The sequence below is a fragment of the Hypanus sabinus genome, chromosome 26, assembly GCF_030144855.1.
Source record: "Hypanus sabinus isolate sHypSab1 chromosome 26, sHypSab1.hap1, whole genome shotgun sequence".
In the NCBI taxonomy this organism is placed as follows: domain Eukaryota; kingdom Metazoa; phylum Chordata; class Chondrichthyes; order Myliobatiformes; family Dasyatidae; genus Hypanus; species Hypanus sabinus.
This window is the reverse complement of record NC_082731.1, coordinates 20,007,034-20,032,788: the sequence shown is the minus strand read 5'-3', so window position 1 is coordinate 20,032,788 and position 25,755 is coordinate 20,007,034. Positions and strand designations below refer to the sequence as shown.

At 46.9% G+C, this 25,755-nt stretch overlaps 1 protein-coding gene across 1 annotated transcript in view; it reads left to right on the top strand.

Annotated features, from left to right (window-relative positions):
• Positions 1 to 19,574: 19,574 nt before the first annotated feature.
• The window catches only part of tep1 (telomerase-associated protein 1), a 107,727-nt gene continuing 101,546 nt past the window's right edge, over positions 19,575 to 25,755 (top strand). Inside the window, exons 1-3 of the mRNA XM_059951602.1 lie at positions 19,575 to 19,733; positions 23,886 to 24,256; positions 25,037 to 25,192. Coding sequence (XP_059807585.1) covers positions 23,888 to 24,256; positions 25,037 to 25,192 — 525 coding nt within the window. The 5' untranslated portion in view covers positions 19,575 to 19,733; positions 23,886 to 23,887. The remainder of the gene's footprint in view (positions 19,734 to 23,885; positions 24,257 to 25,036; positions 25,193 to 25,755) is intronic.

Sequence of the window (25,755 nt, the reverse complement as noted above, 5' to 3'; positions counted from 1 at the left end):
CGAAGTTACTACAGATGTTGAATCTCCAGACAATCCACACAAGATGCTGGAGGAACTCAGCAAGCCAGGCAGCATCTATGGAAAAGAATACAGTCGATGTCTCGAGCCGAGAGACTCTTTTCCATAGAAGCTGCCTGGCCTTGCGAGCTCCTCCAGCATTTTGTGTGTGATTTTCGTTACTACCATCGGGAGGCGCTACAGGACCAGAAGACACGGACTGAACGATCCCGGAACAGCTTTTTCTACTCAGACGTCTGAATTTTGACCGATGCATGAACCCAGAAGCGCTAGCTCATAATTCCTTGTTTTATATCCATTATCTTGTGATTTGTAGTAATTTTAAGGCTCAGCAAATTTAGTGCTGCCGCAAAATAACAAATTTCACATCATATGTCAGTGATAATGTCTGATTCTGAATCTTGTCCTGATGGAAGGTCTCGGCCCCAAACTGTTTATTCCCCTCAGTAGATTCTTTCCGACCTGCTGACTTCTTCAAGCATTTTGTGTCTATTGTTCTGATTTTCCAAAGATCTGCAGAATTTCCAGTAATACATTTATCTCTCTCTATCTATTTATCTACCGGTCTGTCTCTATCTCTCGACTCTCCCACACACCCCCCTCCACCCCTGCAGAGGACACAATCCCTCCTTCAAAAAGATACAACACTAAAGTCTGTCTGTCTCCCAATCCCACTGACTTTCTCTCTCTCTGTCCTTATTCTTCTCTTTATTTCTTCTCATTCTCTTTATTTTCTCACTCTCTTCATCTCTCTTGGCCTTTCTTATTCACAGTGTCTTTGCCTCTATCTCTGTCTCTCGAATACCAAACCAAGTCTACATGTCCAATGGACTGTCAACTCCTTGTCCAACCGTTTGTCTATCTCTGATCATACACCGAAACAAGTCAAACTGCCCACCACATGTTGATCAAGCATCAAGTTCCTGTCTTCATGAATCATTGCAGAGAAGCAACACACAGAGCATGCTGGAGGGACTCAACAGGCCAGGCAACATTGATGGAAAAGAGAACTGTCGACGTTTCAGGCCAAAGCCCTTTGGCAAGTTCACTGAGTTCCAGCATCTGCATATTTTCTCTTGTTTGCATTTGTAGTTCGGAATCATTTGCAGCAGCCTAGCCCATAGCTCCTCTGCCTTGATAATTCAGGAATTTAAGTGGGTAATACAACATGAGACTTTCTCATGATTCAGGGATTTCACCCAGACTCTGGATGTCTGAACAATGGTTATAAAAAAGCTCAGAACATTTGCTTTTAAGGGCCACATCCCACCCACTCATTGCATCCATCTATACATGAGCAGGATGTAGGAAGTGTAATTAGTTTGCAGATTATCCCAAATTTTAGAAGTTTTTTTCTTTGGAGCAAAGGAAGAAAGTGTAGAAGATCAGAAGAGGAATCAATTCCGTGGATAGTCAGAGCCTTTGTTTCTCCCACAGCAGCAATGGTTAATACCAGAGAATATCCTTTCAAGGAGAGTGGAGGAAAGTTTACTGCAGATGTGGGATTTTACACAGAGATGGTAAATGGGAATGGCAGTAGAGGCAGATACATTAGGGGCACTTAAGAGACTGTTGGATGAGCATATGAATGAAAGAAAGATAGAAAGGGTCATGGGCAGTTTGGGAGTGAAAGGTCAGATTGATCATGGAGTAGAATAAAAGATCGGCACAACATCATGGGGTGAAGAGTCTGTATTGTGCTGCTGTCCTATGTTCTAAAATTGGTGGTGTAATAGACGGTGAAGAAGGCTGTCTAAGGTTACAATGGGATATTGGTCAATTGGACAAGTGAGCTGAGGAATAGCAGGTGGAATTTATCTCAGATATAAAATGTGAAATGACAAAGTTTCAGAACTGGGGAGGGGTAACATACACGATGAATGCTGAGGAGTATTGTAGAAGATACAGGCAATCTGGTACAGGTACATTGCATCCTAAAACTGACACAGATAGACAGGGTGATGAAGGAGGCATTAGGCACACTTACCTTCATTGCATGGGGTACCGAATACAGGAGTTGGGATGACATGCTGCAGCTCTCCAAGAACTTGGTGAGACCAAACCTGGAGTGTTGTGTGCAATTCTGCTCACCCAGCTATCAGAAGGATGTGACTGAGTTGGCCAGGGTATAGAAAAGGTTCACAGGGATGTTACCAGGAAGGGGATGCTTGGATTATGAGGCAAAATTGAATGGGCCAGGCAATGGAAAAAGATGGAGGAAGTCAAAGGGTAAGGCAGCATCTATTGAGGGAAATGGCTACACGAGTGATATTGTGAAACTGGAAAAGGGTCAGAAAAGATTCAAGGTGGAGAGAGATCAGGGGAAAGAGGGACCATTGCACTGGAGAGAGCACACAGGAGATTCCCCAGTATGTTGCCGGCACTGGAGGGTTTGAGTTATAAAGAGAAACCCGATATACTGGGATAATTTTCACGTGAATGAAGGAGGTTCAGATGTGACAAGATAGTTTTTTAACATTGTGTGTGCTATAGATTGAGCTGAGCATCTACTACCCATGGTGTTGCTGTCTAAAACGAGAGGACATAGGTTTAACGTGAGAAGGAAGTTTAAAGGGAATCACAGGGGATAGGCTTCTGCAGTAACACAGATCATTATTAATGCTGCAGAATTTTTTATCAGATCAGTCATTGTGAAGTAGGAGATCCAAAGTACTGGCTGGAGTGAGGCAAAGACGTGAAAGTTACATCAAGGCAGAGGGTGTAGGATGGGCAACACTTGACTGGATTTCAAGAGGATTTCTGCCTTGGGTGTAATCACAAATGGTTCATTTTACTCTCACCATCAGTAAAATTACTGCCAAGGTAAGCCACCTAATTTTTAAAAATCTGGATGTCTCTTCTAAATAAACATTTGAGGGCTGCTCATTCCAAAGGAAAGCAGCTGCAGCAATGCTCCATGTCTCATTCTGACTGCTCAGCAAGGGGAAGGAAAAGTTCCATTATTTGTCTGTCTGTGTTGCTGCTTCACAAAACATTGCTTCCAACTTTTGCACCAAGCATATTGTAAGTTGCCCGATTGTGAGTGCAGCAGAAGGAATAAGCAAAATGAAATCAGGAGAAGGGCTGAGCACTTAGCACTACTGCCCCAGAGCTTGAGTGAACCTGGTTCAATCCTGAGTTCAGTAGATGGAAACTGGGATGATCTGACAGAGGGGCTGGTGGAAGCAGAAACAGTAACAACCTCCAAGAGGATTAAACACATGTGGGATTAATCTAATTATTGGGTGTCATTGAAGCTGTACTCAACCAGGGAAGTGGTCATTGTCCCATCACATAGAGTGACAAGATGGTCAGCCCTGGGGCAATGGGCCAAAGGGGCTTCTTCTCTGCTGTGCAACTCTTTGTGGTTCCCATGGTGTTCCGTTGACCTCCCTGTACCCTTCCAGGTGCAGAATCCTCAGCTTGCAAGGAACCCAGAGCCCAAGACCTCATGGAAGAGCACTTCAAAGATTAAACAATCCCTGAGTGAACACGAGGAAATCTGCAGATGCTGGAAATTCAAACAACACACACAAAATGCTGGTGGAACACAGCAGGCCAGGCAGCATCTATAGGGAGAAGCACAGTCGACATTTCGGGCCGAGTCCCTTCGTCAGGACTAACTGAAAGAATCTCTGAGTGAAGATATTTTTCCTCTTCTGTTCCACCCTAAGCAATGCTGGAGGAACTCAACAGGTCAGGCAGCACCTATGGGGGAAATAAACACTCGATGTTTCAGGCTGAGACCGTTCATCAGGATTGGAAAGCAAAGGAACAAAGGGTAGAATACGAAGGTGGGTAAGGTGGAATAGAAGCTGGCAAGTGACAGGTTAGATCGGGTAAGGAAGAAGGTGGGTGAAGGGGGAAGGGGGCTGAGAAGCTGGGGGTGATTGTTGGAAAAAGGACTGAAGAAGGAAATGTGAGGAAACTGTGGACCACAGACTAAAGGGAAGGAGGTTGGAAACCAGTGGGAGGTGCTGGGCAGATCAAAAGTGCAGAGGAGGAAAACGGCAGAAATAGTTGACAATGCAACAACATTCAGGAGTTATAACAGAACTAGGTAAAAGCATTGTGCTATACCTAAAATGCTCCAATTACACTGGTCAACGATTATGTTCTAAATAGTCTTGCATGTATCACATGCATTTTGAGCTGCTGACAATGAAAATCATCAAATTTCCCGACAAGACAACATCTTTTGAAAGCACCTATATTTTTATTTCTATTCACAATTCAAATCAATTAAAATGTTGCGCATCAGGTCAGCTGAAAAGGCATCACGCATACACTGTGCACTTGCACGTATATCGGATTGTGATCATGTTGATGGTCATGTTCTACCGGCATGGCATATTGTGCGCACTCATTATAATAAAGTGATTGTATTCTCAGGAGTATTTGCGATAGCAAAATGTCTCGCCAATGTTGCAACAGCCATGATTCTTTCTGCTACATTTGTCATGAATATGCATTTAAGTCTCAAAGATGGAGTTTGACTCCAAGAAGATTTGATGTAGTTCTTTAGTCACATTGCTAACCCATGTTTCTGCATTGACATTCGTGGACTTCTGAATACTTTGGATTTCCAGCATGACCCATAGCAATGGCATCTTTATATCGTCTCTTCGGTGTTAAGCCTGAAAGCTGTGCTGCCACACACAACAGCAATGCCCACCCTTCAAAATCAATCAGCTGTACAGCACGTGTGAAAGAACACTCCCAAACTTTGGAAGTCTTGTTGAGACACAACTGGAACATCTGTGGTGATCAGAAAGTACTGGTGCTGCTACCAGGAATGTAGCTCGTACAGAACAGGTTCATTTGCAAATGGGACAGCCAGGATAAAAAATCTCATTACATTAAAAAGGATTAGCCACTCCATGTGAAATTGGTCCCAGGTGTCACTGGGGATGTGGAGACTGGACCCAAATGCAGGACGCAGGCACTGAAGTACTAGGGGCAGGACAGGAACAACTAAAGGATAGACCAAGATGGGGAGACCGTGACATGCAAAGGTGATCCTGGGGTTCAGAGAGCTCACAGCGGAGGCCGCACCCCGGAGCCCACGGCGGAGGCTGGAAACCGGAGCCCACGGCGGAGGCCGCACCCCGGAGTTCTTGGTGAAGGCTGGTCCTTGGCTAGGCTAAAGGATGAGTCTATGGGACAGGGAATGCTGGGAGGATAGCCACATTTCTTCTGGGCAGGGTCCAGCCTCCCAGGCAGGAGCACGGGGGCCTGGGCAAGACATTGAGCACCTGCGCAGGTTGCAGGGCACAACCCATTGGAAGCAAGGGGTAGGAAAGGGTCAGAGTCCCCCCGCTGGGCAACGGCAGTCTGGTCTGCTTACCTTACAGAGGCAAGGGATCGGAAGGGAGCTCAACCCAGGGTGACTACAAGAATGGACTTACAGAACTAGATGATTAACAGTGGGTAATCCAAGCTGGGGTCAAAACGGGATGGATAGTCAGCCAAGCAGCACAACAGTGTGAACAAGACAACCCCCCAACTAGACTCAGTCCCAGAGCCCCTTATATACACCTGCCAGCCGATAGGTCTCAGGTGCGCCTCCTTAAGCCAAGTTGATCCTATTTGGGCTTAAGGCTGAAAGGAGGGATGGCAACAAGACCCGGAGTCCAGAGTCAACGGACCGGATCAAGCCCCAGAATGCGGGTTCCGGACCAGACCATAACACCAGGGCAGGAAAGCGTGGCTCTTAAGCCACTTGTAGACCCAACAAAAGATATTTTTGCCTCCGCTTCATATAAAACCAGGCCTTAGGAAATATTTTGTGAAAGCAACGAACAAGGAAGGTGAAGGATTTCAATATTTGAGACAAATGTTTCCCCAGACAAACAAAGGCAAGATTAAGGAAGGCTGTTATGTTGGTCCACAAATCAAATGGGCCATCAACCACAGGCATTTCAAAGAATTTCTAGTGAGAATAGAGAAAACTGTATGGAAGATATCAAGCATGTTTTTGAATTTTTTCTTGGCAACTGCAGAGCACCAAAACAAACTATGTCCAGATGGTTGACAGCATCATTTTGTTTTCTGCATTCCTGTTTAAACGTCTTCGCTGAAAATCTAGGCACTGTCAATGATGAGCATAGTGAAAAGTTTCACCAGAACGTTGTATCAGGGCAACTGGAATCCATCAATACTGACTGATTATTGTTGGATACTTAAGTAAGGAGCCTTAGCCACCGAGTGTAAATGAAGTTCATCAACAAAATATTTTAAGCTTAATTGAACTATTGCGCCATTATGAAATTAAAAGCTTCATATTCAGTAACAGTAGATTTCTTGTATCTCCAGAGTCCTGCACGAGACAAGTAGTTGGAAATTATTGTTGTGTTCACATTCAAGGGGTCTGTCATAACCACAAAAAAATTCTGAGGAGCCAACCCTTTAAAAAAAAATGCTGTCCACTGATATCAGATTTCGCATGCTAATCGAAAAAATAAACGGGTATAAGAGATCCCGAGGCCATGGTATGTCACTTCCAAGGTACGGTATTTACTTTTCAACTAATAACAAATAGCAGATTGGACAATGGACAAATATATCTTGTTCTAATTGTGCCCTTTCTTTTACAAATTGTGTTTAGTTTATGTTTAACTTGAATTTTTCTTGTGAATGCTGCTTGTCTTATGCTATGTGCCTGCGATATTCCTGATAACTTTTCATTGCACCTGTGCATATGAAAATAAACGCAAATTTGACTCTGACTGTGATCTTAATTCCTTTAATATCCAACCATCTGCCGACCTTAACATTATGAGACAATAAGACAAAGGAGCAGAATTAGGCCTTCTGGACCATCAAGTCTGTTCTGCCTATCCATCATGGCTGATTTATTATCCCTCGCAACTGCCTTATCCCCGTAACCTTTCATGCCCTTACAAATCAAGAACCCATCAAGCTCCGCTTTAAATATATCCAATGACTTGGCTTCTGCGGCAGTTTGTGAAATGAATTCCACAGCTTCACCACCCTCTGGTAAAGAAATTCCTCCTTATCTCTGATTTAATGGGATGTCCTTCTGTTCTGAGGCTGTGCCATCTGGTCCTAGACTTCCCCGCTGTCAGAAATATCCACTCCACATTCACTTAGTCTAGGCCTTTCAATATTCGATGAGTTTCAATGAGATTCTAATCTCCAATGAGTACAGACCAGGGCAAGCAAATACTCTTCCATTTTCACACTTCCATTCCGAGGATCATTCCCATGAACCTCCTCAGGATCATCTCCAACGCCAGAGCTTTTTTTTCTGAGATAAGAGGCCCTAAACTGCTCACAGTACTGCAATTGCTGTCTGGCCAATGCCTTATAAAACCTCAACTTTATATCCTTGCTTTTATGTTCTCGACTCTCAAAGTACGTGAACATTGATTTTGCCTGCAAGTTATTCTTTAGGGAATCCAGCACGAAAAATCTCAAGTCCTTTTGCAACACTAATTTCTGAATTCACTCCCGATTCAAAAGAAAAACCTCACCTTTATTCCTTCTACCGATGTGAATGACAATACACTTGCAGACTCTGAAAGGCCTGCTTCCTCAACACAACCTCCTCCCTCTGTCTGTCTTTGTATTATTAACAGACTTATCCAGAAAGACATCAACACCACCATCGAGATCACGAACATATATCATGAAAAGAAGTGGTCCAAAGTCTGAACCTTGTGGAAATCCGCTTGTTGCTGGCAGCCAAACAGAAAGAAAAAACTTTTATTCCCACTCTTGTCAGTCAGCCAGTCCATCCTTTCCTTCAAAACCATGGGCTTTTATCATGTTTATTAGCCTCATTTGTGGCACCTCATCAAAGGTCTTCTGAAAATCCAAGTAAACACCATCAACGGATTCTTCTTTGTCTATTCTGCCTCTTATTTCCTCAAGCAATTTGAACAGATTTGTTTGATCTCCTGAGTGAAGAGTGATGAATCCTTCCCAGGTAGATATTTTCAAAGTTCATCAACCTCTGGGTGAAGATTTTTCTTTTCCTTGTCACAATCCTGAAAACGGCCCCCTTATCCTGAATTAGATCACTTCTGCTTCTGGAGTTCTGACCTCAGGAAAACATCCTCTCCCTTCATCCAGCTGGTCCCACTCTGCAATAATTTCACTTTCCAAACATTCTTTTTTCTTATAAGCTAATAATGTGGCCTTTTTAACCACTCTTTCACTCTACGAGGACACTGTCTGGGTTAGAGAGCATAAGCTGTAACGAGAGGTTGGACACACCTGGGCTGCTTTCTGTGGAGTGACAGAGGCTGAAGGGGGTTGGGGAGGTCAGATAGATGCTTATAAGGTTAAGAGTGACATAGACAGAGTAGACAGTCAATATCTTTTATCTAGGGTTGAAATGTCTATTACAGGTGAAGGGGATAAGTTGAAAGGGGATGTGCAAAGCAAGTTGATTACAAGCAGAGCAATGGATGCCTGGAATGTGCTGTATCCATTGCTGGTTCAGAGTTCAAAGTTCAAAGTAAATTGATTATCAATGTATGTGGAAGAGGGAATTCAAGAGACTTCTAGTGAATGCATCAGCAAATGGAACGATATGGACATTTTGTAGGCAGAAGGGATTAGACATTTGATTACCAATATACTGAATGGGCGGCAGGTTCTAGATTCCACTCAGAGCTCTCCGGGTAGAGGCCAGCAAAATCTCTCTTGCCTTCATCAACTTCTCCTTCCACATTGTCTGCTGCAGGGTCCCCAGCCTCCGTTTCTCGTTCCAGAAAGACAACCGAACGGTGGCATCCCATCCACCAAGCGCTGGAAGGTGTTGTGGGTGGCCTCTACCCACATCAAATAGTCACTCCACTCATCAGGTCTTTTGGAGGCCACGCTTCTCAGAATATGTTCCACATCTTGGTTGGTCCACTCCATCTGACCTTTGCACCGTTCCGTCTGGCCCTCCCTGCTACGAACCAAATTGTAGGCACACTGGAGGTCTAATTTTGTGCATATCCTTGCCCCTTGGAGCATCACAGTCATATTCGCAAGAGGAAGGGGGTAGTGATTCTTGTTCGTTATGCAGTTTAATACCCGATAATCAAAGCAAGGCTGCAGGCTCCCATCTTTCTTTCATACAAGAAAGAAACCTGCACCGGCCGGTGGGGTGAAGCACGTGGCAAGAGCTTGCTTTACGTTCTCCTTCATGGCGCTTCTCCCTGGGCCTGAGAGCGTGTGCGAACGAACCGACAAAAGGCAAGTACCAGTCAGCAGGTGTATGGCACAGTCGCAGAGCCGAGGCCTTTTCCTTGCCGAAAACCTCCTCCAAGTCCTTGTAAACAAAAGGGTGGTGATGCTATCTCCTTCAAGGCCGACTCCTGAGGCTTCTGTGTTGACAGGGGTGGTTTGACAGGCTTCAGTCCTCTCTCTGAGCTCACGATGTTCATCCATGGAAACACTGGCTGAATCAGAGTCCGACTCCCCTGACTGTATCCAAGGGCGATGGCAGCGAGGTGCTACGGAGGGTTCTTGCATCCCTGAGAATAGGCTTCATGGATCGGCAGGAACGAGTCTTTCCCTTCCTTGAGACCTGGCGGCTACTTCCCTTCAGCCTTGTGGCAAGTCCCCCAGACTGCTCGGATAGCTCCTTGGTTGTCTCCTGACCTAGAAGTTCTCTGTGTCTGGTTCCTGTAGGATTCTGACTAGACTGGCCAGACTTGCACTGTCCCATTGGCCAGAACCAGCTTGTTGTTGAGGGCTGGACTCAATCTCCAGGTCTCGTTCCCTTGCACTAAAGTTTCCCCCTTATAGGTCATTGATCAACAGGGAGTCTGGGTGTCGGAACACCATGGCGTAAACAGAACCTCCCTCCAATGGGCCAAACATTGACTCTCCCCTCTCTCTAGTCCACAGATGGGTTATGCCGGGACAGCTAAGGGTACCCAAGGATTAGGGGTAGGAGTGGAGAGCCAATGTAGTGTCACGTACCCCGTGACCGGGTTAAAGAACCAGCAGAAATGGAAAACACATTGGAGTCTGGGATTACTCCAAACTTATAGTGTTTATTAGTAACTATGCAATGGAGTAATATAAATGCAGATATATCAAACAGGTTAGCAATGAGATATATATACACATAAGTGTGGAGATAGGAGCAAAACTAGGCTCTTTCAAACCCGGGTGAATGGATACACTTATGATGATGAAGAGAGTTCAGGTCAATTCAAGGTAGTTGAGTAACGTTGGAGAGAGGGAGGGAGGGAGGGAGAGAGAGAGAGAGAGAGAGAGAGAGAGAGAGAGAGAGAGAGAGAGAGATAGAGAGAGAGAGAGAGAGAGAGAGCGAGGATGTGAGCTGATGACATCGACCTTCCTGTTGTCTTCCGAAATCCTGTTGTAGTCACTGGCTATGACCATAACACGTACGAATGTTCTTCAGTGACGGAATTATCACCCAGGCAAGGGTGGACACACAAATAATTCCCCACCGGTCATGCCCTTTTACACTGTGAAAGCCACCAATCGATTTCCCTGAATCAATTCTCCAAAAACCCCACCTTCCTGTGGGTGCAACGAAGCTGGTTTGGTGTCGGAAACTGTGTGTCTGTCTGTGTCCCAGTGGACCTGGTATTTATCTCCACATGTTGGACAGCAGCTGTCCATCAACCTGCTCCGCCCTCCTCTCTCTGCAAGAACTTTGCAGCAGGCAAGGTCCTTGTGGAAAGGAAGACAACTTGCAGAGAAACCATAACATCAGTCTTTCGAGCAGTCTTCACTTCTCTCTCTTTTAATTTCAAGGTCTGTGATGGACACCTCCCTCTCTCTCTTTAACAACTCAGTGTCCAAAAGCCAGTATCATTCTCCCGACATTTTAAGGTGATTGTTCACAGAAAATATGAACCCTAGGGGTGCATAACAGTAAAAACTAATGTCTTCCACGTGATCCCCTATCCTCATCTGCAATTCCACAGTCTGTTGCTGGATCTGCCCAAAACTAGCGGCCGGCTGCCTGAGGCAGTTTTGCAGGCAAAGATTTGCAGTGACATGTTAAACCGATGGGCGGTTTCTAAAGACAGAAAATTACCTGCTGCTCCCCATTCCACAAAAGCCTTCTCATGCCTCAAGCTGTTACCCCAGCTGAACTCCACCTTCAGCATGAAACCAGAATCCATGGGATTGGGCATAGTGGCTGCTACCGCCACAGTCCTTCCGACACTGGACGGTCTTACTAGTTGCCCAGGTGACATTCGGCCCGCAGGTGACCTGCTTCCTCGCAGTGAAAGCAGCAGCCTTGACTCCGACGCCGGGACCTCTCATTGGCAGAGAGTCTAGTGCATGTGTTCAACTGGACGGCGATGGGCTGGTCGTGGCCAGAGTGTGGGGAGTAGATCTGCACTGTGTAGGGACCGAGACCGGCTGTCCTCAGCCTCATGAAGTGCTCCCACTTTCACTCTGCCAGACGACTAGCGAGGCAGGTGGACTGGCCGATGAGAATTTAAGCCCTCCCAAGGCGAGGGCGTCCTTCATTTCGTCTCGGAGTCCGTGGCAGTATAGCGTGGCCAAGGCTTCAGCGTTCCAACCAGTCTCCTGGGGCAAGGTCCGAAATTCCATTGCATAGCCAGTCGCTGACCGTCGCCTCTGTCGAATCTTCATCAAGTGCTCTGAGGCTCACTGTCTCCAGCGTGGTGATGAAGCACCTTCCTCACGACAGCCAAGAACTTCCTCCAATCCGAACAGAACTCTGACCGACACTCCCAACGCGCGGTGGCCCGTGCCAGAGCTCTTCCGGACAGGAGAGAGATAATGAAGGGCACTTTTCCACAATCCGGGGGGGGAATAGGGATGGCTGAATTTCAGATACTAACAAGCATTACGTGAGGAAGCTGCTGTAAGAGCCCGGGTTGCCATCGAATCTCCCGGGGGCTGGCAGATGCACTGGCTTCAGAGTGGGGCCGACTGGTTCTCAGAAACGGATCTAGCTTCCTCCTTGAAAAAGTTGACCAATGGCTTCAAGGAGATCGTGAATATCCAGGCTCTGTCTGGAAGTACCTTCTCTGTGGCCGGTCACCGCGGATGATAGACTCTGATAGACTCTGATGATAGACCCGGCTCGGTTCAATCTGTAAACCAGCCAAGAGCAGGCCATCCTCAAAAACTCAGTTACCGTGCCAGAAGGGGACTCGTGAGGGAGGCCACCAAGAGATCTATGACAAGAGTTACAAGCTTCGGTGTCTGAGATGGTAGAGACTGCACATAGAATGACTATTGCCCGGGTGCTTCGCCAGTCGCAGCTTTATGGGAGAGTGGCAAAGAGAGAGCCACTGTTGAAAAAACTCACATGAAAACTCAGCTAGAGTTTTCCAGAAGGCATGTAGGAAACTATGAAGTCAGCTGGAAGAAGGTTCTATGATGTGATGAAAACAAAATTGAGCTTTTTGGTCATCAGATCAATCGTTATGTTTGACATAATCCAAACACTGCACATGATTGAAAACGCACCGTCCCTGCTGTGAGGCGTGGTGGTGGCTGCATCATGCTGTGGGGATGTTTCACTGCACCAGGCCCTGTAAGGCTTGTGAAGGTGGAGGGCAAAACGAATGCAGCAAAATACAGGGAATTCCTGGAGGAAAACCTGATGCAGTCTGCAAGAGAATTGCGACTTGGGAGAAGATTTGTTTTCCAGAAAGACAATGACCCAAAGCATAAAGCAAAAGCTACTCAGGAAAGGCTTAAAAACAACAAATTTAATGTCCAGGAGTGGCCAAGTCAGAGTCCAGCCCAATCCAATTGAGGGTTTGTGACTGGATGCGAAAAGGGCTATTCACTCAAGATCCCCACGCAATCTGATAGAGAAGCAGTTCTATAAAGAAGAATGGTGAAAATTTGCAGAGTCCAGATGTGCAAAGCTAATAGAGACCTATCCACACAGATTCAAAGCTGTAATTGCTGCCAAAGGCGCATCTACTAAATACTGACTTGAAGGGGGTTAATACTTATGCAATCAATCATTTTGTGTTTAATGACTGCAATAAATTTAGACCAATTTGTAGAGATTTGTTTTAACCATATAACAATTATAGCACGGAAACAGGCCATCTCGGCCCTTTTAGTCCATGCCGAACGCTTACTCTCACCTAGTCCCACCTACCTGCACTCAGTCCATAACACTCCACTCCTTTCCTGTCCATATACCTATCCATTCTTTTAAAATGACAAAATCGAACCTGCCTCTACCACTTCTACTGGAAGCTCGTTCCACACAGCTACCACTCTCTGAGTAAAGAAGTTTCCCCTTGTGTTACCCCTAAACTTTTGCCCCTTAACTCTCAACTCACGTCCTCTTGTTTGAATCTCCCCTACTCTCAATGGAAAATGCCTATCCACGTCAACTCTATCTATCCCCCTCATAATTTTAAATACCTCTATCAAGTCTCCCTCAACCTTCTACGCTCCAAAGAATAAAGACCTAACTTGATCAACCTTTCTCTGCAACTTAGGTGCTGAAATGCAGGTATCATTCTAGTATATCTCCTCTGTACTCTCTCTAATTTGTTGACATCTTTCCTATAATTCGGTGACCAGAACTGTATACAATACTCCAAATTTGGCCTCACCAATGTCTTGTACAATTTTAACATTACATCCCTACTCCTATACTCAATGCTCTGATTTATAAAGGCCAGCATACCAAAAGCTTTCTTCACCACCCTATTCACATGAGATTCCACCTTCAGGAAACTATGCACCATTATCCCTAGATCACTCTGTTCTACTGCATTCCTCAATCTCCTACCATTTACCATGCATGTCCTATTTTAATTATTCCTACCAAAACATAGCACCTCATATTTCTCATCATTAAACTCCATCTGCCATCTTTCAGCCCACTCTTTTAACTGGCCTAAATCTCTCTGCAAGCTTTGAAAACCTACTTCATTATCCACAACGCCACCTATCTTAGTACCATCTGCATATTTACTAATCCAATTTACCACCCCTATCATCCAGATCATTAATGTTTTCACTTTGACACAAAAGAGTGTCAAAAAAGCCAAATAAGATCCACTACGATTCAATGTTGTGATACAATAAAACATGAAAACTTCCAAAACTTTTTATAGCCACTGCGTCTATGCTTCTCATAATTTTCAAACACCTCTATCTTTTTCTTATACATTCCAAGTAATAAAAGATCAGGCCTAGGAAAGCCCTCCCTAGGAATCAGCCCTTTATAGTCATGGAAACACCCTTGCAAACTTTCTCCAGTTTAACCATGTCTTTCTATAACAGAGTGACCAATGCTGCACATGATACTCCAAGTGCGGCCTCACCACCAATGCAATAAAACAACCTAACTCTGTTACTCATTGATGAAGGCAAGTGTGCTAAACAGCTTTCTCAACACACTGTGGACCTGTGACACTGCTTTCAGCAGCCCCATCCCTTCATGCAAATCTGCTTTGAACACCGTAAACCCACAACCCTCCCCTGAGGGCCAGTAACAGGAGATATCTCGGCAGGCCTCCAGAATTCAGACCAATGATTCTGAGAAAGACCACTTCACTAGCATGAGGTTAAAAAAGACTGAATTTATTAAGAAATAGGAAAATGCAGGAAAATTAACCAAACAATTAGTAAAATAAGAAGGCAGAATTATTAATAAAGCAATTCTGCCCTTCTCCGGGGATTCCGCAGACATGATCGACAGCGTCAAGGAAAATACAGAACAGTACAGCACAGGCAAAGGCCCTTCAGCCCATAATATTGTGCTGAACAAACTCAACTAGAAAAGAAACATGTAACAAATCTCATTCCCACTGCCTCCACAATGTCCATAGTCGAGGGCAGAAGTGACTAGTTTAGCGGGTGACTGTGCAGAAGTTTCTCTGGACATTCACGTGCCTACCTAAGAGTCTCTGAAACACGCCTATCATATCTGCCTCTACAACCAGCCCTGGCAGTGCATTACAGGCACCCTCTACCCTGTTTATATAAAAAATATTGTCCCTCACACATCTCCCTTTCATCCGCCCCCTTAATTGCCTGCCCTCCAAAAGTTAGATTCTTTTGTCCTTGGGGTAAAGATACAGGCTGTCTACGCTATCCTTGTCTCTCGTAGCCTTATAAAATTCCCTCACTCCCACTTTCCAGATAAGTTGACCCAACTTTATCCAACCTGTCCCTATCGCTCCTGCCCTTTCCTGGCATCCTGGTTTAACCTCCTGTGCCCTCTGCAAAGCATCCACCCTCTTTCGTAAGTGGGCGAGCAGAGCAGACTGCAATATCCCGGGGGCAGCCTAACCGGAGAGGGTGCCGCAGTGGCCTAGCAGTTAGAGCAATGCTGAATGATGCCGGCAATCAGGGTTCATCGTCTGCAGGGAGTCTGTACATTCTCCCCGGACTACGTGAGTTTTCATCGTGTGCACCCGTTTCCTCCTGGAGCCGAAGACATACATGATTGGAATGGTAAGTTGTGGGCATGCTCTGGTGGTGCCAAAACCATGGGCTTCGGTCAGCGCATCCTCAGACTGCGTTGGTAATGGATGCAAATTGCACTTTATGTCTCCATATCAGAATCAGAATCAGAATCAGACTTTAATCGCAATGTACCTGTGCACCTACTTCCGGCAGATGTTGTCTCTCTGCTCATAACAATAATAATGATAAATATAAATGAAAATATAGATTATACATACAAGTAGTGCAACCAAGTAATAGTTAGCCGACATTTAACTGGCAGTTAACTGTTCAGCAAAGTGAATATTTTAAACCTGCTACATCCTGATTCTTAAACACACTAATAAAGACAAGAATACAGTATAAGTTCTTTACCACCTGATCAACTTTTGCAAACAGAAACGGATCCTCCTGGCATTGCCTGCAGACCACGAGGAAATCTAAGGAGTCATAACAGAATTCCCTCTTTCTACAACAAGGTAAACAGTTTCTCGTGACAATTGCTTCTGCCGCATCAGCGATTTCCGTGGAATAAGAAAACAGATCCATGCTGCATCTCTTGTTACTGTGCATATCCCAGTGCAACGTATCTATTGCTGGTTATCATTTCAGCTTTAGTTTTCTTCCCAATACTCTTCCCTGACCCAAAATGTTAACTAGTTTCTCTTTCTACAGACGCTGGTGACTTTTTAGTTTCCGGGTCCAACATTTTCAGTTTTTATTTGTTTTGCAAAGACATTTAATTATACATTCAAAAAACATTCTCCCACTGTAGAATCTCAGTGTTATACAGCACAGAAGAGGCACTGTGGCCCAATGCAGTCATGCCAAGCATGATAGCTGAGTGAGTCTATATTGTCCACACTTGGCCCTCATTCCTCCAGACCTTTCCCATGTCCAAGTGCCTTTGAAACGCTGTAATTGTACTCACCTCTTCACTTCCTTGAGCAGCTCATTCCATATACCCAACACCCTGTGTATGAAAATTTTACCCCCCAAATATTCTTTAAATTTCTCTCCCCTCACCTGAAATCTGTGCCCTCTCGTTCTAGCAGTCTCGGCCTTGGGGGAAAGGACTGGCTATACCTCTGCACGCATCGGGCTCAGGTTACTGAACAGTAACCCCTTCCACATCTCACCCTCAGCGGCGCGATCTTGGCCACTTGTTCCCACCTCTTCTGTTATTGTCACTTCAGCATTTCTTTTGCTCCGCTTCACTTTGCACCCCATTCTGTTTTTTGTTCTGCTCATTCGCTGCATTTTTTAAACACTGCTTGTACTGTCTGGTCTGTGAATTTCACATCAGCTGGAATTTCATTTCATTCTTGCGTAACCATAAACAAATATGAATTAAACTCATCTGCCTTTCTACTCCTTCCACTGTACTGCAGTTCTCAGTGACACGAAGATCGATGATATGCCACGTAGAGAAACAATTGCTCACTGGCAATCATTGGGCTTGCATAATGGTTATTGTTCCCGCCTATCAATCAATCTCACCGTACATCAATCATACATCCTACCTGCCAGTCATGCCCCTTCATGTCAATATCCCCACCCAGGGCATATACCAGGAGCACTGTATCGGCAAAACCCTCAGCATCATGAAGGACTTCCAGCTGTCCCACAATCTCTTTGACCTCGTACCTCCTGGCAGCATAAAAACAAGGTCTGTTATGCCGGCTAGCAGCTTTGCTGGCCGGAAACAACTGCAGTCTACAAACTAGTGAACAGGGACGAGGTAAGGGCTGTGGAAACCGGCACCGCAGACATCTTTGTCCTTCCCAGTTGTTGGCAGGAAAGGAGGAGGCCATTTTGTGAACTGATTCTTGCTCACGAGTAACTGAAATGGAGCAGTTTCTGCTGAACCTGAGGCCAGTCTCAGATTTTTAAAAAAGACAGTTTTTTGTGTCAAAATGTCTTGTTTGCAAAAGGAGCAGCCTGGCGTGTGATCTGTTGGGCCCAGTGTTTGGGTGACCAGTCCGAACAGGGGGAAAAGCAAAGGAAATCAGCTAAGGTACAAAATGAGGGAAACAGACATGAATACTTCCTTCAGCCTCAGGCTGCATCCAGTGAGAAATGAAACATTATAAATCGACCTGATAAGGAAAAGAATATGAACGCAGGATTTTGGAATTAAAGGCAACGGCAAATCTCCAGAGACACAGAAGTGGAGGAGATGGGGGACGTGTGGAGGTCACATCGGAACCACCCGGACAGCGTAGACTCATTTTCCCAGCTGTTAACTTTTCTCTTATTTGACTACTCATGAATGGTCGGGGAAACTTTGTAGGTGTTGTAATTTGAGGGTTTAGTTTACCTGTCAGTCGAAAGCAACTTCTGCCGTGCCGGTTGTCGATTGGCCCATTCGGAGGATGCAGCAGCCCTTTCCCATTGATTGCCTGTTGCACCACAGTTCCATGCACCTGGGGGGCACAAGGATAGCCCAGGCAAGGGACTGACTGGTGTTCGTTCCTTTCTCTCCAGGGGCTCCTCTTCCCACTGATGTCATGACCAGTGCCGAGGAGCCACGGCAAGCGCTCACTGCAGATGTCGGAGCACCCAGCCACATATTCAGCCACGTATCTGTTGAATGTTTAGTTTTGTGGGTGTGGAGATTAAATGAACCACTTGTTGAGCTTGAAGCATTGCTGAAAGCTCAGTGTCGTAGTCTCTGTAACTAAGGGTGGCCCAGATGTTTGGTTGAATGTTTTGCTATTTGTAAATAAATGGTTTATGAGCTCATTCGTAATCAGTGTCTTCTGTCTCCCTTACCAAACCCGTGAATCTGCTTCCCTGTAACATGTGTGCACACAGATATTCAGTTGTGTAAACTTGAGTGCTTGTGAACTGATCCAGTTCTGTAAATACTGATCCTCTCTGTGTTTAATTAATCATTATTATTGAGAGGAAAGACTTCAGGGTTAATCCTTGTAACAGCTTCTTCCTAAAGGCTGTGAGACTTCTGAGCACCCTGCTACCATCCAGAATTTATGACAGCACCAGTGGCAGTATGGTTTTGTATATTTAACAATCATTGACCCTGCACAATGACCATTCCACCCTGTCTGTCAATCACGCTCACTGGTGTCAATCATTGTTCGAGTAAAGTCAGTCATACTTTCCACATAACAATCATTGCTCCCTGGCTGTCAATCACTCTTCCTACCTGTCAATCAATGGTCCCCTTCTAGTCCATCAAAAGACCCCTGTCAATCTATGATCCCCTGTTGTCGGTCACTGCTCCTATTCTGTCAATAAATGCACCCCACCTGTCAATCATTATTTACATCTGCCACTCATTGCTCTCTGCCTGTCAATCACTCTTCCTGCTATCAGTCACTATTCCTGCATGTCAATCACATCACCATCCTTCAATCATTACTCACCAGCCAACCAATCACATTCCCTCCTTTCAATCTGTGCCCGTCAATCTTTGCTCCCCACCTGCCATTCACTCACACATAAAATAAAACCTATTCCAGATGCTGGGAACCTGAAGTAAAAGGCCGGTGTCTGTGGCGAGAGAAGCAGAACTGGCATTTCAGGCAGCAGCTTCATTCTCAGAACCGGGAAAGAGGGAACTCAGTTTATGTGAGGAATGCAGAGTGTGTGGAGGGTGGGGAGGTGGAAGGTGGTTCGAGAGGATAAAACGAAATGTTCTGACTGAGCTAAACCGTGGGTTGATCTGCAAACTGTTCACCTGGACAGTGAAGGAATGAGGAAACACGGCCGTTTGTTCATTCACACTCTGAAATGAGATCGGTTCAAGTGCCAGAATACAACCAAACGAGTGTTCAACCACAAACAACAGGAAATCCACGTAAATGCTGGAGGAACTCAGCAGGGCAGGTATCAGCATCGGTGGTAAAGAGAACAGCCGAGACCCTTCACCGGGACTGGAGAGAAGAAGATCAGTCAAGGACACTCCAGCATTGAAAGGAAACCACTCGTCAAACACTCCGCAATCCCTGTCACGGCCTCCGCCCTCTCTCTCACTTGCGATCCCACTCCCCGCCTGTCAGTCTCCCTTCTGCCGACAGTCCCCCCACCTGTCAATCACACCGCCTGCCCCGCCTGTCAATCACCTCTTTTGCCCGACGTTCACCAGCTCGTCATTAACCCCTCCCATTCGGCTGCCCGTCTACTCCGCCCAGCCTCACAACAACACCCGGTTGCCCTGACGCTCCCGTTGTTCCATTGGCGGATATTCCAGATTTCCCTCTTTCCCATTGGCTCTCCGCCTGGCATTCGGCGGCTTCGTCTGAATGACGTCACCAGTGCGGAAGAGGGCGCTGCTGGAGGTCTGACTCGACAATGGGGGGAGAGGGCAAATCGGCAGGGGAGGAGGGTACTGGATTGGGTGACCGCTGGTATTGGAGGGGTCAGGTGGAGGGAGGGAATAAAGGAACGTGTCGGGGGGGGGCGGGAGAGAGAGAAGGAGCGTTGGACATAAGGGGAGAGGCATGGAGGGAGGGATAAAGGAAAGTGTAGGGGAGGAGAGAGGAGGAGGGTTGGAATTTAGGGATGAGGTATTGAGGGAGGGGGAGAAGAGCAGAGGAATAGAGGGAGTGAGGGAAGTGTCAGAGGGAAGAAAGGAATGGGAGAGAACAAGGAGGGTGGGAAAGTGGGATGGAAGAAAGTGAGTCTAGAGAAAACCTAGGAGGAGGAAAAGAGGCTGAGGTAATGAAGGGATACTGGGAAACACAAAGGGAGGAGGGGGAGAGAGACAAAGTCGAGGTGAACAAAGTGAGGGGAAAGTGGTGCAGGATGGAGCAATTGTATGAGGAGGGGGAGAGGTGGGAAACGAGATTGGGAGCAGGAAAAAGAGGGAGAGGGAGATGAAGAGGTGAGGTTGGAGATGGTGGTTGTTGTGATTATTTGGGCGGTTTGTGGTTTACAGATGCAGAGGGGTGAATGGGGGAGGGGAAGGGAGGTATAGTGATTGGCGGTCTGAGGGACTACTGCAGCCTCCCACACTGTTTAAGAGATAGCAAGGCAAGCAGCTGAATTGCCAGCTCGGTGGCACCAGTTCAAGTACTGGTAAATGGAACTGGGAAACAGTTGATGGTTAGCATTGATAAAGGGGGCCGAAGGGTCTTTTTTCTGGGCTGTGCAACTATGAGGCTGTCTGACCCATTTAGTCAAACTTAGCTCCTGGAATCCGCATCTCTGTCCCCTCCCCTCCGGATTGTTAGGCAGTGCAGTCTGTGGGTTGTGCTGCAGGGCCTTTGGATTTTTAAACGTTTTACAGCTGGTGTTTGTTTTTTTGTTGTTGGGCTGCCGGCTTTCTATTTACTGGCCCGTGGGTTCTCTTGTCTGGGGCGGTGGATCTGGAAAACTGCCGTTGTCAATCATTTTCTCCCTCTGCAGCTGCAGGTAGAGCGGACCCTGGGGCAACGGGATTTCCCGAAGAGGGAAGTTTGGTTGAACTGGGCCTCGGTCCCACGTTGGCTGTAACCATTTCAATATGGCGACGAGATTAATTCCATGACCTCTTCCTCCTTGACTGACACTGCTCAGGGAAATAGCTGCCTCGCTCACATTTGATGAACAGGGTGCAGTACAGCACGGGCCCTTTGCTCTATGATGTGCTGACTTGTTAACCCACTTCATAGGATGAAGGCATTGAGAATAACATCAGCAAGTTTGCTGATGATACTAAGCTGGGTGGCAGTGTGACATGTGATGAGGATGTTAGGAGAATTCAGGGTGACTTGGATAGGCTGGGTGAGTGGCCAGATACTTGGCAGATGACGTTTAATGTGAATAAGTGTGAGGTTATCCACTTTGGGAGTAAGAACAGGAAGGCAGATTATTATCTGAACGGTGTAGAGTTAGGTAAGGGAGAAATAGAAAGAGATCTAGGAGTCCTTGTTCATCAGTCACTGAAGGTGAATGAGCAAGTGCAGCAGGCAGTGAAGAAGGCTAATGGAATGTGGCCTTTATTCCAAAGGGAATTGAGTACAAGAGCAAGGAAATCCTCTTGCATTTGTACAGGGCCCTGGTGAGACCACACCTGGAGTATTGTGTACAGTTTTGGTCTCCAGCGTTAAGGAATGACATCCTGGCTGTAGAGGAAGTGCAGCATAGATTCACGAGGTTAATTCCTGGGATGTCAGGACTGTCTTACGCAGAGGGGTTAGAGAGACTGGGCTTGTACATGCTGGAATTAAGGAGATTGAGAGGGGATCTGATTGCAACATTTAAGATTATTAAGGGATTGGACAAGATAGAGGCAGGAAATATGTTCCAGATGCTGGGAGAGTCCAGTACCAGAAGGCATGGTTTGAGAATAAGGGGTAGGTCATTTAGGACAGAGTTAAGGAAAAACTTCTTCTCCCAGAGAGATGTGGGGGTCTGGAATGCAGTGCCTCGGAAGGTAGTGGAGGCCGATTCTCTGGATGCTTTCAAGAAGGAGCTAGATAGGTATCTTATGGATATGGGGACGAGGCAAGAACCAGGTATTGATAGTAGATGATCAGCCATGATCTCAAAATGGCGGTGCAGGCTCGAAGGGCCGAATGGTCTACTTCTGTACCTATTGTCTATAATGAATCTGACCTCTTCCTCTACACAGCCCATAGCCCTCCATTCTTTTTTCATCTATGTGTCTACTTAAAGGTCTTTTCAATGTCTCTAATGTATCAGTTTCTCCCACCACCACTCGTCACTTCTGTGAATATAAAAAAAAAACTACCTCTAATATCTCCCCTAAACTTTCCTCCACTCACCTGAACAGAATGTCTTCTCGTATCGGCTGTTGCTGTTGTGGCAGAAAGTAAAGGCAATGCCAATCCACCGTATGCCTCATCATCTCGTACCCCTCATCCGAAAAGAAAAGCCCCAGCTTGCCTAAGCTTTCCTCATAAGACACGTTCTCTCATCTCGGCAGCGTCCTGGTAAATGTCCTCCGCATTTTCTCTAATGCTTCCAAATCTTGCCAATAACAAGGCAACCAGAACTGAATGTAATACCCCAGCAGAATGTAATACCTGAGTTTTATGCAGCTGTAACATTAGCTCACAGTGCTGAATCCCCGGACTGATTGAGGGCAACACACCATAACCACCCAGTAAATTTGTGGGGCATCTTTGAGTGATTTGTGGACGTGGACCTCAAGCTCACTCTGTTCGTGCTGCTGAGCGTCCTGCCATTGACCTTGGCCACTGCAGGTTCAAGCTTCCAAGATGTATCACTTCACATTTTTTCTGGATCATTCCTCGAGTTGCCCAGGGCAGAAACCGGTTCTTCGGCCCAGCGTTTCCATGCGGACCCTTTTCCCTTTATACCCATCTGCAGTCATCCCCCTCGCCCACACAGGGACCGTGGCCTTCCAGCTCTTTGGCCGTTTGGCTCCGCCAGCATGCTGGGATCTTCCTTTCCCACTCTGGCCAGAAGTTACCTGGAAAAAATTCTCCAAGTATTCCCATCGATCCCACCCTCTGATTCTGCCCCTCATGGGGAAAATTTACAATGGCCGATTCGCCCGCGGCTGCTCAGTGGAGAGTCACGGTGGCAGGTTGAGGCCGGCGCACCGGAGGTGTCAGAGGCATCAAATCTGCCACCCACGCGCAGTGCTCAAGATGCAGACCAAACTGGCTTTGCACTAGTTTCCGACGTCCTCGAAAGCAAACCCAGCACACTACGCAGCACCTTCAGGGAATACGTGTGGCCCAGGGGCTAAAACCACTTACTCAGAGCTTCTTCCTCTGGCCGTGTATGTTCCTGTCTGTCTGGGCTCTGCTCATTCTCCCTGGAGTGGGGGGACTGGACGACAGGGAAAAGTGCAGGAGTTTTCTTTCGAGATACGGCGAGGAAGGGTGTAAGTGCCGGTTGTTGTGTGCATGTAGATGGGAGGGTGCTGGGGTGGAGGGGGTTTGCAGGGTTAGGGAGGAGTGTCAGATCTGGAGGCGTGAACAGGAAAGGGAGAGGGTGGTGGGGATGGTTCTACGCATCGGGAGCAGTTGAAGGGTGGCAGAGACTGGAACAACTTACAGGGATGAGGAGAGATGGACAGAAATTGAATTGGGAGTGGTTGGTGGAGTTGTAACAGTAGTAGTTGGCCAGGAGCTGGGAGTCGTGCACTATTGGGAATGGACTTGGGGGGAAGGAGGGAGTTGTAGGGACGGGGAGGGGGGTGCAGATTATTGAGAGATAGGGGCAGAGGGGTTTCAGGGTTTGGGGATCAAAAGGCTTTGAGGGGGTTACAGAGAAAGAAAGGACTGGCAGTAGTTTGAGGAGTGGAGGGGATTGCAGAGATAGGGAGGGGATCAGGGGTTGGGATGGCTTCTGAGAAGGAAAGGAGGAACGGTTGGGTGTGGGATTACAGGATTCTGGAGGGTGATAGGACAGAAACCATCCTGGTTCCTTTGAGTTTCAAAGGACCCTCCTCAAAGGGTTGTTGTTGGGAGACAGAACACTCCTTAAACCCCTCCTCTTTCTCTCTGCTGCAGCGATGAAGACCGAGAACCCCCTGCTGAGGGGCCCGGATATGCTGCGGGGCCCCTCCTTGGCCAATCGGCACCTCTCGGGTCCACCCCTCCAGCCGCTGACCACCCAGAACCCGGCCACCTCCGCTGACCACCTCCTGTCCTGCGGCATCCAGTTGGGGAACCGACTCCTCGACAGCCGGACACGGGCAACCGGGCCTCCCACTGCCCCCACCGTACCCCTCTGCTTTAGCCGCTCCCTCTGCCCCCGGCTGCCCTCTGCGCTCGGCCCCTCGACCTCTGCTCCAGCAGGGGACAAGGCAAGGCAGAGGGGAGAGAAGAGCCAAACGGGTGTGGAGACTCAGTTGGAACGACTGGATGACGAGTGGCAATGGGTAAGGAGGTCAACTTGGAGGGTGTTGGGAAGGACAGGATGAAAGAGAGAGATCTCCTGACATTGGGTGACACATTCCCAAGAGTGAGTGACAGGCGGGAAACTAATTCAAGGGCACGGTTTGGAGGTTGTTACGTATGGAGTAAAAGATCCCCGGGAGTGATTGGCAGGCTGAAATCTCATTCATGGGTGGAGGGCTTATATATAGAATAACAGATCCCTGGGAGCAAATTATAGGTCAGGATCTAATCCAGGGGATTAGAGAATTTGTATGTCAAATGACAGGTTCAAGTTTAATTATCACTCAGTCAATCAATACAGCCAAACAACACGGAGTTCCTGCTGGGCCAGGGTGCAAAACATACACAGGACAGGTACATAGAGGATAGCAGTTAAACATACAGTCATGCAAAAAATATATATCTATCTCCATGTCCCCGGAGTTAGTTACAGGGAGGGATCTAATCCAGCAGTTTGGGGAGTTTATATATAAATTAACAGACCCCAGAGTGAGTTACAGGTAGAAATCTAATTCAGGGAATCAGAAAGATGTAACAGAACAGATTCCTGGGAGTGAGTTAAAGGCTGGAATATATTCCAGGGTTTCAAAGGCTTGCATAAATAACAACAGTTTAGTTATTAGCTGGAAGATTTGTTTGTATTTGGGAGTTGTTTGTGTCCCGTATCCCTGCTATAATTGGAAAGAGTGTTTATTAAGAAAGCTAACTTACTCCTTGAAGTTTCAAACTTCCTGATTATTTTCCTCTTTCACTCACCCGAGGACCCCATGGAGTCGTCTCTGCACATGCCCAGCTATGACCTGTCTGCGCAAGGCTGTGAGGATCTGGCGGACGCGCAGACTGCCTCCGAGGCCGAGGAGCTCGGTGATGTTCCGGGGCACTCGGCAGACCGGGATGCCAGACTGCGAGAGAAGAAGGTGAGGTTGAACGAGGCCACTTCTGCCATTCTCCCTCGGTCCTTGCTGGCACTGTGCAGCAGCAGTCACAGTGCATTTGACTCCCCACCAACACTGCCCCCCCCCCTCATCCACACACTGGGGTGGGAGGCACTATCCCTAGTGGCCGATTAGCCAACCAACTCGCACGTCTTTGGGACGTGGGAAGGAACTGGAGCCCCAGAGGGAAAGTAAAAATGTCTCTGGGGTGGGGAGGGAGATGGGAGGGAGCCAGGGACCAGATTAAGTGGGAGGGGAGGGAGGGTTCAAGGAAGGGAGACAGGGATGGAGAGTTTTACAGGAGGAAGGTAGACAGATGGGGGGATGGTGGAAGTAGGGACAGATGGGGGGATGGTGGGGGCAGACAAAGGGAAGGAAGGAGACTGAGATGTATTAATCTCTGCTTTAAATATGCCCAATGACTTGGCCTCCACCGCAATCTGTGGCAATGAATTCCACTGGCTAAAGACATTTCTGCTCATCTCTGTTCTAAAGGGACATTTTGCTATTCAAAAGTTGTGCTCTCTGGTCCCAAACTCTCCCTT